The 12,461-nt window shown below is 44.2% G+C and overlaps 1 protein-coding gene across 5 annotated transcripts in view; it reads right to left on the reverse strand.

Moving 5' to 3' along the window:
• LOC147438553 (anthranilate phosphoribosyltransferase, chloroplastic-like) overlaps positions 1 to 12,461 on the reverse strand; it is a 144,388-nt gene that overhangs the window by 70,345 nt on the left and 61,582 nt on the right. For 4 of the 5 annotated variants that reach the window (XM_086484134.1, XM_086484137.1, XM_086484133.1 and 1 more), the window contains exons 2-4: positions 821 to 1,035; positions 582 to 705; positions 320 to 481 (exon numbers count right to left, since the gene is read on the reverse strand). In XM_086484134.1, the coding sequence (XP_086340260.1) occupies positions 453 to 481; positions 582 to 705; positions 821 to 1,035 (368 nt within the window). In that variant the 3' untranslated portion in view covers positions 320 to 452. The remainder of the gene's footprint in view (positions 1 to 319; positions 482 to 581; positions 706 to 820; positions 1,036 to 12,461) is intronic. The other variant, XM_086484136.1, reaches the window with a different exon arrangement.

The following is a 12,461-nucleotide window of genomic DNA, read 5'->3' on the forward strand; positions in this document are numbered from 1 at the left end:
CGATAAAGAGGGGGAGAGGGAGGGGGCCTGGGAAAAGGTAGGTGACAAGAGAAACTAGGAGGTGGTCAGCTTACAACGAAGGGCCTACACACATGATACTACTCTAGGGCATGTCCTATTAGAGATTGATTTGAACATATAAGTTCACTAAATGAATTTTATGGTTGCAAAAATGGCATTCATTCTGTTAGGCGTGCTACTATATATGTCTACATAGACGTGACCTTGCTTAAGGACGATGAAAGCGTCACTAATGCTCGGTAAATATGTTTAAAATTTACTTTCGATAGAGCAGAGATATATCAAATCATCATGTTACCTTTGCTACTTTAGCACCACATGCTGCAGAAAGTATACAAGCCGCAGTTGAAATGTTAACAGTATTGGCATCATCACCTCCAGTACCGACAATATCAAAGGCATCTTCCAGACCTTCCACAGGTACACAGCGGTTAATCATGGCTCGAGCCAGACCACTGATCTACATGAAAAGAGAAACGTAAGCTGCGCACACAAACAATTGAAGAGAACTGTGGTGGCAAATAGTCAGACATTATACTAGCTCAAAGCCATGTACATACTAGCTCTGAGCAATACTAGGAAAGCACTGATTTGAGCAACATCACCACCACTCAATAAATTCTCCATTGCAACCTCCGTTTCTGCCTCAGTCAAATCCCTTCTACTGATGAGCGCTTCGAGCAACTGTAACTCCAAAGTCTCAACATGAATGAGACAACATTTAATTCAAATTATAGAAAACTAACAACCAAAATAAGCAGCAACCATGAAAATCAGTACAAGAATCAAAAGTAACAACCTGGGGCATTGTAGAAAGGGATGTAGGAGCTAATGCAGGTGCAGAAACGCTGGTTGCATAGATTGAAGAATGATGAAGGTTGCCTTTACGGGACAATTCCAACGGCGTAGAGAAGCTTGCCCTTCTGAGTGAAGCCTCGAAGAATTCACCATGCGAGGCGAATGCAGAAATGGACAGAGGACACAAATGGTGGATGCTTGCCATTTGGATCTCACCTGCACACAGAAATGTTCAACTCTCACTTCCACTCAAGCTTTCACAGGGAAAATATTTTCTGGTAGCCTCTCTCTCTCTCTCTCTCTCTCTCTCTCTCCAATTGTGTCATGTGTGAGGGTCTACCTAAGACTTGTAGATTGTCTACTAATGTGCCTATCTTACACACAAGTGATCCTGCGGAGCCTGGAAACTACCATACTATTATGATTGGACACGCATTGGCACAGTTGTATGAATCTATCCTTGAGCAACAGTTGCGCAGATGGGCAGAGAGTGAGGGCATACGGGCAGCGGGACAGCAGGCCCGTTTCAGCACTCTTTACCATATTCCGACACTTAGAGCCATCATTGAGGAGGGTAGGGCACATGGGAGACGGATTTATTGTAGCTTTGTGGATTTCGGCAAAGCATTTGACATGGTGCCCACAGCCAGATTGATGCGCAAACTACAGGATATGGGAGTGCCCATTAAGTTGATCATGGCTCTATACATATCAGTGGTGGGGCATGTACGCACTTGAAAGGGAATATTTGATTTAGTTCACTCCACTATGGGAGTGAAACAAGGTTGTCTATTGTCTCCCAGCTGATAGGGACATGGATTCCATTGTTGTTATATGTTGATGATATTGTGTTGATCTCTGACTCACCAAAGGGTATCCAACAACATTTGGATGCATTACATAGATTTGCGGAGGATAGTGGATTGTCTGTAAACCTTGGTAAAACCAAGGTCATGGTGTTTAACACCACACTGCAATGGATCAGGAGATCAGCACCTACATTCACTTGTGGTCAGGAAATTGTGGAGTACACGGATGCATACAATTATCTTGGGATAGTCTCCACTGTGTCAAGGTTTTCTTTGAAGAGAGCAGCAGACGCTAGACTGACCAGAGCGTATGCGGCTCAGGGCACGGAACTACGCCGGGTCGTGTCGTCTTTTGTGAATTATTTTAAAGTGAATCTCTGTTGTGTCGCAGTAGAATCTTGACTTGGGGTGTCCAAGTTTGTTACAGCCAATACTCTCTGGGGTGGCATTCGGCCACTCCATGTCGTGTGTCGTCTCTCTCTCTCAGTTCAATTGTTATTAAAGTGCTAAAAGTTTGTTCAATCTGTTCTTTTCTATTGGCACGTGGTGCCCGTCTTGTGACAAACATGGCATATTCTACAAAATTCCGCAAATTGCACTGATGCTTTTTGGGCCAGATTTTGGAGCCAGTTGCTTTTTGAACCAATTGCTTTTGAGTTAGATTGCTTTTGGGGCTCTGCTTTTGGCATCCCTTGTAAGAATAAAAGGACCCTTAGTGACCTCACTCTTTAGAGCATCTGGACGCAGAGTCAAAGAGCAGAAAACCCCTCGGGTATTGTACTTTGCTCAAACATTAATATAATAGAAATACCGAAAGGGGCGCCAGTCTTTGGCGCCAATCTCTCTGGGCACGGAACTACACCGGGCTCTGTCGACCAGATTGAAATGTGATTTTAAAGTTATTAAGTATTTTAAGTGATTTACAGGCTGACGTGACAGCCAACGGCAAAATCCGCTGCAAAATGCGTTGACATGCTGACGTGGCACGCTGTACGGACAGCAATATGGATACTCCGCTTTTTGCATTGACAGGCTGTACGGAATTCCGAAAATTACGTTGGCCAACTTTTGGGCACTATGCTTTAATTTTGGAGAAGCTTTTGGATTACACTTGCTTTTAAGTTTAAGAGCTTTTGAGTTTGAGATTTTGGGGCTCTGCTTTTGGGCATACCTTGTAACAATAAATATGTCTGTTGGGCCCTCGTTACTGTGAGCATCTACACGCAGAGACTAAGTGTGAGTCCCAACAGACTCCCTTGTACCTTGCACCAAGATTAATATAAAGCACCAAGATTAATATAAAAATAAATATCGAATGGGACCCTAGTCTTTGGGGGCAATACCTCTGGGCATGGAACTACGCCGGGTCGTGTCGTCTTTTGTGAATTATTTTAAAGTGAATCTCTTCTGTGTCACGGTAGAATCTTGACTTGGGGTGTCCAAGTTTGTTACAGCCTTTGGGGTGGAATTCCGCCACTCCGTGTCGCGTGTCATCTCTCTCTCTCAGTGCAATTGTTATTGAAGTGCTAAAAGTTTGTTCAGTCTATTCTTTTCTATTAGCACGTGGTGACCGTCTTGTGACAGACATGGCATATTGTACGAAATTCCGCAAATTGCGTTGATGCTTTTTGGGCCAGATTTTGGAGCCAGTTGCTTTTTGAATCAATTGCTTTTGAGCTAGATTACTTTTGGGGCTTTGCTTTTGGCATCCCTTGTAAGAATAAAAGGACCCTTAGTGGCTTCACTCTTCAGAGCATCTGGACGCAGAGTCAGAGAGCAGAGGACCCCTCGGGTATTGTACTTTGCTCAAGCATTAATATAAAAGAAATACCAAAAGGGACTCCAGTCTTTGGGGCCAATCTCTCTGACGCCGGGCTGTGTCGACCATATTGAAATGTGATTTTAAAGTTGTAAAGTATTTTAAGTATTTTACTTTGGGGCTAGTACCTCTGGGCACGGAACTACGCCGGGCCGTGTCGTCTTTTGTGAACTATTTTAAAGAAAATCTATGTTGTGTCGCAGTACAATCTTGACTTGGGGTGTCCAAGTTTGTTACAATGGTATCAAAGCACACAAAGATTCTTCTTCTACGGAGGATCCGATCCTTTTTGCAGTGCGCACAGTTTTTGGGAAAGACTCTTCGTGCCCCGACCCCGGACTTATTAGCGACTCCCATCCTTAATACATCGCCCATCGAGCGCGCTCCCGTCTTCATCGCTCTGTCTTACAAGGCATAAAGCCACAAAGAATCCCAGATTACACATGGGTTCTCGTGAAGAATCTTACAGAGATGACACTTCTCAGTGGGAAGGCAAAGAAAAGTTGAAAATCTAGCACGGGAATTGAAGAAACGAATGAAGATTTGGGAAAAAAAAAATTCAGACAAGTTTGTGAGAATGGAGTACAAACGTCAACTACAGATTGGCATATGAGTGAACAGATTGATTAAGTACTCCAGGGACATGAGATTGGCGAGACACCTGAAGAATTACCCGATTGATAAGATTTACTCAAGATGGCATGTAGCCATTGCTTCTCCTCTCAGGTCAGGAGGAAAGCCGAAAGGACAGACGAGTGTAGAAAAGCAAAACTTGTACTCGCAGAAAGAGATGGATAAGAACTCTTGAAAAGAAGATGAACCAAAGAACATAAATTTGAGAGTTACAGAGCTGCACCCGAGTGCGGAAGAAAAGAACAGAAAAAAGCAGAATTGGTACCACATTGCGTGGGGCCCCAACCGAATCAGATGAACGAAAAGTACAAAACTTTGTCGCCCTTGGGGCAAAGTGAATGATCAGGAAGCCCTCATTTCCTTTGATGGAGGAGCAAAGGCCAACTTCTTGAATTGGCAGATCGATTTGGAATTAAGCCCGACAGGCTGAGGCCACAAGCAGAGGCAGTTCTAGCGGCACCCGGATGGGATGTTGCCATTACACCGATCATTGGCAAACTTCGTTTGCAATGTCAGGGGTACTTATGGCATGAGGACTTCTACGTAATGCCCTTAGGAAGGTTGTGCCATCCTCGAAATCCCTTGGTACCACAAGAACAACGCCGTGGTTGACTATCGGGTTGAGAAAGCGACTTTGATAAATGAAGGGCAAAGAGATTGTACTTAATGAAATTCAGTTTCTTTACTCAATTTTTCTTGAGAGAGCTGAATGATGATTGAAGGTCAAGTATGTTGGACCTTGAAAAGAGATGACAAGATTTTTCTACAATAGAGGCTGACTGTTTCTCTGAAGGCGTACAAAGTGAGTTACCTCCTTTACGTCGTGAAAATCACATCATTGATTCATGGTAGTACACCACCGAACCAGCCACCTTACAGAGTTAGCCGAGGCCAAATAAAGAACCAATGAACCAGAACAGATTTCCACATTACGAGGACCAATGATATACTCGACAGACTTCAGAATTCTACTTGCCGAATTGATATGTAGAAGTGATTATCATCAGATCTATATTGCTTCTGGAGATGTCTACAAGACAGCTTTCAAGACGACTTTTTAGATTTTTAGAGAATACTAATCATTTGTGGGTTTTCAAGACACCGAGGAAGTATAATTTGCTTATACATAGAAAAAGAGCGAGTTTTTCTTGCTTGAGATACATTTCTTGGGACACATCGTGTCAACAAAAAGAGTACATATAGATCTGGCCAAAACTGATAACTATCCGCGATTGGCCTGACTTGAAGAATGTTCATGAAGTTAGAAGCTTCTTGGGCTTGTGTTCTTACTACCGGTGGTTCATTCGAAAGTTTGCAGAGGTATCTTCCCCTTTGCACATTCTAACACAGAAAGGAGTCCCTTTTCTCGTGGGGACCCATAGAGGTGACTGCCTTTCAGACACCGAAAAAGAAATTGACTACTCGACCAATGTTGGCTTTGCCGGACTTGCAAAATCCATTCAAAGTATATTGTGATGCTTGTGGTCGTAGTCTGGGAACGGTCTTAATGCAAGAAGGCCATGTGATTTCCTATGAAAGCCAATTGTTTTCAAGGTCAGAATTGACAGCACAGATTTATGAGAAAGAGCTTTTGGCAGTGCTCCATGTTCTTACTCAATGGCGACATTATCTACTCGAAGCCGATTTCACGGTCTTCATTGATCATCAGAGTTTACGCTACTTCTTGTCACAGAAACAGCTTTTAGAAAAGCAGATGTGGTGGGCTAACATCTTGTCACAGTTTCACTTCTAGAGATGCTTTGTCCCAGAAGCCGCTAGTCTTGGCTATTTCCGCGAATTATCATAGAAGCTTCGAGGACATGGTTGATCAGTATGCCACAGATCCGGATTTTTTCGGATGTATTCACTCAAATACAAAATGGGGAGGTAATAGCGGATATTCCATATGGGATGGGATGGCTACTTGATGAAGAAAACAATGTTGTGCGTTAAACAGCCGTTGAGGGAAAAGGTTCTAACTAAGTGCCATTGTCCACCTTTTACGGGTCACCGCGGCATCAACACCACCTTGATAGGTGTGGAGCGTTACTTCTTTTGGCAGAGACTCAAGAAGGATGTGGACGACTTTGTACGCAGTTGCTTGGTATGCCGGAAGGTCAAGTTTGACAGGCATAAAGCACAGGGATTGTTACAGCCTTTACCCATTCCCACCCGCCTTTGGGAAAGTATTGCTATGGATTTCATTTTTGATCTCACGAAGACACGGAGTGGGCATGATGGCCTTTGGACAGTCATCAATAGATTCAGTAAGAAGGCTCACTGCTTTGCAGTAAAGAAGACAGTTAAGCCCGATCCTTTGGCAAAATTGTTCGAATATATGGCATGTCTGAGTCCATTGTTTCAGACAAAGATCCCCGATCTACTAGTTGTTTCAGATGGCAATCTGGGAGACCATTGGCACGTAGTTGCAGTTCTTGTCCTCGTTCCACCCGCAAACAGATCCTTTGGCAAAATTGTTCGAATATATGGCATGTCTGAGTCCATTGTTTCGGACAAAGATCCCCGATCTACTAGTTGTTTTGGATGGCCATCTGGGAGAACATTGGCACGTAGTTGCAGTTCTTGTCTTCGTTCCACCCGCAAACAGATGGGCAATTTGGAAATAGCCAATTCAATGGTTTTGAATTTGTTAAAGTCTTCTTCTTTGGATCAGAAGATTAAATGAGAAAACTATTTGCCCTTGGTGGAGTTTGCACCTCCTCAAAAGAAGTCTTGCTCATATATTTTGCCAATTTCAGGTCCTTGGCAAAAATTGTTCGAATATATGGCACATCTGAGTCCATTGTTTCGGACAAAGATCCCTGATGTACTAGTTGTTTTGGATGGAAATCTGGGAGAACATTGGCACATAGATGCAGTTCTTTTCCTCGTTCCACCCGCAGACAGATGGGCAATTTGGAAATAACCAATTCAATGGTTTTGAATTTGTTGAAGTCTTCTTCTTTGGATCAGAAGACTAAATGAGAAAAGTTTTTGCCCTTGGTGGAGTTTACACCTCCTCAAAAGAAGTCTTCCTCATATATTTTGCCAATTTCGGGTCCTTGGCAAAATAAAGCATCATCTTTGTTGCATCGCCGATCAATTGTCGACGCTCCATCTCTTGACGCTCCGCTTGAGTAGGCCAAGGGGGGCCGTGGGCCGTACTCCTCGCGTGAATCTTCGTTGTGATCCCTTCCCGCATCTTCGGATGCAGAGGGGGTCGACAGATCTTTGCCTGAAGCCATAGGTGCCGCGGAAAAAAAAATAGGGATCGGACATCCCGTAGAAGAGAAATCCGTCGTGCTCTGATACCACTGTAACAGACTTGGACACTCCAAGTTAAGAATCTACCGCGACAGCACCAATAATTCACTTCAAACAATTCACAGTTCACAATTGATTCGACACTGGCCCGGCGGAGTTCTGTGCCTAGAGATATTGGCCCCAAACCCTTTCGGTATTTCTTTTTTTATTAATCTGAGTTCAAAGTACAAGAGTGCGGGCAGGCGCTCACACTCAGACTCTGCGTCCAGATGCTCTGAGTTATGAGGCCCTGCCTGCTTATTTAAAGAGTACAAGAAATGCCAAACGAGAACCCCAAAAGCTTCCCATAAAAAGCTGCCCTTAAAAATAAAGCAAAGAGCTTCTTTCTCTCTCTCTCTAACTTGCGTAAAATAAAGCAAAGGACATTGCGTAGAATAAAAAGCAGCCAGCCTTTGCATCGTACAATTCTGCCGTTAGTCTGTCTGTACGCTGCTGCCATGTCACCTTTGCCAGTGTAGAATTTCCGGACCAGCCACGTCACTGCTTGCCAGCGCCAGCATCACTGGGACTGTTGTGTGTGTGTGTACTGGGCATGCCACGTCACAGTTTGTGACATACTCCCCTCGTGAAAGCATTGTAATCGCCCTCGATTACGCTTGCAAAACAGACACAAGCCATAAACTGCCTTAGCAGACACTGACTGTTAGTACCGACGCACTAGGAACACACATCTAGCACATTTACCAATCGATAGTCACATCACATGACATCACACGACATCACTAGACATCGCAGGACATCACATGACATTCAACATTCATTAAGATCTTAGACCATGATTTATCGGCAATGCAGTTAGCAATCGCATCTAGATCCACAGGACCTCATAGATGCCCGATTGACTAACCCCTATTTCAACCATGTCTATTCGAGATCATTCAGACCAAAATGCTGCAATCATTTCGTCTATCAGTTCCTGCACTTCAAAACAAGACAAGAACAACTCAGTTTCATATTCAGGAATTCCATTTCATAAAGTCATAAAACAAAATACTGTCAGCTCTCAGTATCCTTGAAGCTCAAAGAGACATCAGTGACTCTAGTATAAAAATCGAGGCATCTGTTGACAAAGGAGCGGAGTAACTCCCCTCTTGTGCAAACCCACTGCACCAGATCTCCGGCCAAGCTGAATTCTGGGTTCCATTTGGAATAGACTATGCTAAACCAAAAGCTTCAAGGTAAAGTTTCACAATCTGAGGAGTATCTGCTAGGTCCTTTTCCTGCATCCACTTCGCATCCAATGCAGGATAGTTCTTGAATTTAACCAAGTACCGCCTTCTTACTTTACCCTTATTCTTTTTGTCCTTATGTGCCCAAATCTGTTCAGGAACAAGGATCTCCTCGTTTTCTTCCACTTCGGGTTGCTCATTGGGCTCCCCATCTTCGCGCACATCACCTTTGAAAGGTTTCAAGAGACTCACATGAAATGCATTCTGAATCCTCCAAGTGTCAAGTAGTTTCAGTCGGAAGGAGACATCATTGATCTTTTCAGAGATCTAGAAAGGTTCGTAGTATCGGATACTAAGCTTTGGAAAAAGCCTCTTCTTTCCCTTTTTCTTTCTCAGGCGTGCCTTCTCAAAACAAAAAGCACCCAATCATCCTCCTTCAATTTCAAATCGCGACGATGGCGATCTGTTGCCTTTTTCAGTCGTTCCTGAGATTTCTGCAAAACCTCGCGGACCTTCGCAAAAGCCGTGTCTAAGTCACGTGTGTACTCATCAGCTTCAAAAATCTTATCTTTCGTGCTTAGGAAGGGTGGAGCCTTCGCAGCACCTTCAACAATCTCAAATGGCGCTTTCCCCGTTGTAGAGTGTATCGTGTTGTTGTAGACAAATTCCACCAAAGGTAGATACTTTTCCCATTGAGTCTTCTAATTTGAGATGTAATACTTCAATAAATCTAAAACCACTGAATTGGCAATCTCAGATTGCCCGTCAGTCTGCGCGTCGAAAGATGACGAGAACTGCAACCGCGTGCCAATGTTCTTCCAAATTGCCTTCCAAAACAAACTCGTGAATCTGGGGTCCCTGTCAAAGACAATCATCTCGGGCATGCCATGTAATCTGAAAATCTGGGCCACAAATAGTCTCGCTAAGTGATCCGGCTTGACTGCTTTCTTAACTGGATGAAATGAGCCTGCTTGCTAAATCTCTCAATAATAGTCCAAATACCATCATGACCACTCTCTGTTCTCAGGAGAGCAAAAATGAAATCCATAGCAATACTTTCCCAGTAGCAAGTGAGTATGGGCAAAGGCTATAATAATCCCTGTGCTTTATGCCTGTCAAACTTGACCTTCTGGCATACCAAGCACCTGCGCACAAACTCGTCCACATCCTTCCTGAGTCTCGGCCAACAGAAGTATCTCTCTACCCCTTTCAAGGTGGTAGCAATGCCGCGGTGACCCATAAAAGGTGGATAGTGGCATTCGATCATAACCTTTTCCCTCCACGGCTGTGTAACGCACAACATGGTTTTCCTCATCAAGTAGCCATCCCGAATGGAATATCCCGCTACTATCTCCCCATCCCGTATCCGTGTGAAAACGTTTGCAAAATCTGTATCCGTGGCATACTGATTGACCATATCCTCAAAGCTCCTATGATGTATCGCGGAAATAGCCAGAACCAACGGCTTCCGAGACAAAGCATCTGCCACCAAATTCTTCTATCCCTGAACATGGACAATTTGGAAGTGAAACTGTGACAAGATGTTCACCCACCGCATCTGCTTTTCCGATAGCTGCTTCTATGACAAGTAGCGTAAACTCTGATGGTCTGTAAAGACAGTAAAATCCGCTCCGAGTAGGTAGTGCCGCCACTGAGTAAGAGCATGGATAACCGCCAAAAGCTCTTTCTCATAAATCTGTGTTGACAATTCCAGCTTGAGAACAACCGGCTCTCGTAAGCAATGACATGGCCTTCTTGCATTAAGACCGCACCCAGACTACGACCACAAGCATCACAAATCACTTCCGCAAGTCTGGCAAAGTCAAAACTGGTCCCGTAGTCAATTTCTCTTTAAAAGGCCGAAAGGCAGTCACCTCTGTGGGTCCCCACGAGAAAGGGTCTCCTTTCTGTGTCAAGATATACAAAGGGGAAGCAACCTCTACAAACTTTCTAATGAACCTCTGTAGTACGAACACAATCCCAAGAAGCTTCTAACTTCATGGACATTCTTCAAATTGGGCCAATCACGGATAGTCTCTATCTTGGCAGGATCCATCTGCACTCCTGCTGTTGACACAATGTATCCCAAAAAGTGTATCTCTGGTAGGAAAAATCCACTTTTCTTTGCATTAATCACCAACTTGTGATCTCGTAATGCCTGAAAGACTTGAAGCAGATGATCTCTATGTTCTGCCTCATCCGTGGAGAAAACAATGATGTCGTCAAAGAAAGTGCCAATATATAGCCTGTATTCTCGAAAAATCTTGTCCATCATCCGGTTAAATGTCGCAGGAGCATTGGTTAGGCCAAAAGGCATCACCAAAAACTCAAATAACCCAAAAGTCGTCCGAAAGGCTATCTTGTAGACGTCTCCCGGCGCGATTCGGATCTGATGATATCCACTCTTCAAATCAATCCTGCTAAAACAAGAGAATCCCTGTAATCTGTCAAGTATATCATCGATCCTAGGAATCGGAAATCTGTTCTGGATGGTGATTTTAACGAGAGCTCTATAATCAATGCACATTCTCCAAGATCAATACGGTGAAGTACTAGGCTGGACAAGACCCTTTTGTTCATAATCTCTTCGTGCTGGGCTCGGCTCACACGATAAGGTGTCCAGTTCAGTGGCGTGCTTCCAGGTATCATATCAATGGTATGATCTTCAGGACGAGCGGGTGGTAACTCGCCTGGCAAGCCCTCTGAGAAGCAATCGGCATGAGAGTGGAGAAAATCTTGGCGTTCTTTATCGAGTTCAGGCATATTTGTCTTCTCCTCATCACTCAACTTTTTCAAAAAGATCGAGTAAACAAACAGACTAGGTTTCATTAATTGAGAAATGGCCAAAGCCGATACAATAGGGACAGACTCGCCCTTATGTTTTATATCGAGTACAATGGTTCTGGCCTTCTCTGTTGTCAATGTTGCTTTCCTCGCCCGATAGTCGACCACGGCGTTGTTCTTATGGTAGCAGGTAATTCCCAAGAGGACATCACAACCTTCGAAAGGCATTATGTAAAAGTCCTCATGCCCTAAATACCCCTGACAATGCAACCGAAGTTTGCCAATGACAGGTGTAATGGCTACGTCCCCGCTGGGTGCCGCTAGAACTGCCTCCGTAAGTGGTCCCATCCGATCGGGAGTGATATCGAGCCGCGCCGCCAATTCCAGTGAAATGAAGTTGGCCTTGGCTCCTCCATCAAAGAAGATCAGGGCTTCTTGGTCTTTCACTTTGCCCCAAGCTCTGCAAAGTTCTATACTCTCGTCCAAGGTGCTGGGATCGGTACCCACGCAATCTGGAAACAGTCCTCTTTTCATCTTGCCTTTTCTTCCACGTTCCTCAGCTGCTCTCGAACTCTCAAGCCTCTCATCGTCCTTATCATTCTGTTCTTTCTGTGCCTTTTAAGGGCACTGTTCAGTTTCCCCGCATCCAAAGCACTTCCCTTCCCTGATGTAGCGAGCTCTCTTCTGAGGAGTGAGTTTGGGTCGTGCATCTTTCTTTTCTGGGTTGCTCTTTCTCTTTCTAGGGTTGCTCTTTCTCTTTCTACTTTCATTTGTCGAAGTATGTTCAGCTCTTTGTGTCATGATCTCATCGGTGGGGTAGGTAAGACTACCAGAGTGAATGGCAAAACCCCGTTTCGCATGACTCATCAACTCTTGAATGGAAGCTGACTTTTGTTCCAAGCAATGATCTCGGATCTCTGTAGGTAGACCCAAGGTAAACCGCTCAATCTATTCCTTGAACGAGATCTTCTTAAATGAAGAGGGGGGTAGAAAAGAGCTCCAGAATCTCTCGCAATAAGCGTGCACTGTATCCTTCTTGGTCATCCAAAGATGGTTCCAAGCAATTCGTATATCACGTTCATACTCTCGAGTCAGCCACGAAGA

Source organism: Adiantum capillus-veneris, chromosome 16 (genome assembly GCF_014529385.1).
Source record: "Adiantum capillus-veneris isolate H3 chromosome 16, ASM1452938v2, whole genome shotgun sequence".
NCBI lineage: Eukaryota > Viridiplantae > Streptophyta > Polypodiopsida > Polypodiales > Pteridaceae > Adiantum > Adiantum capillus-veneris.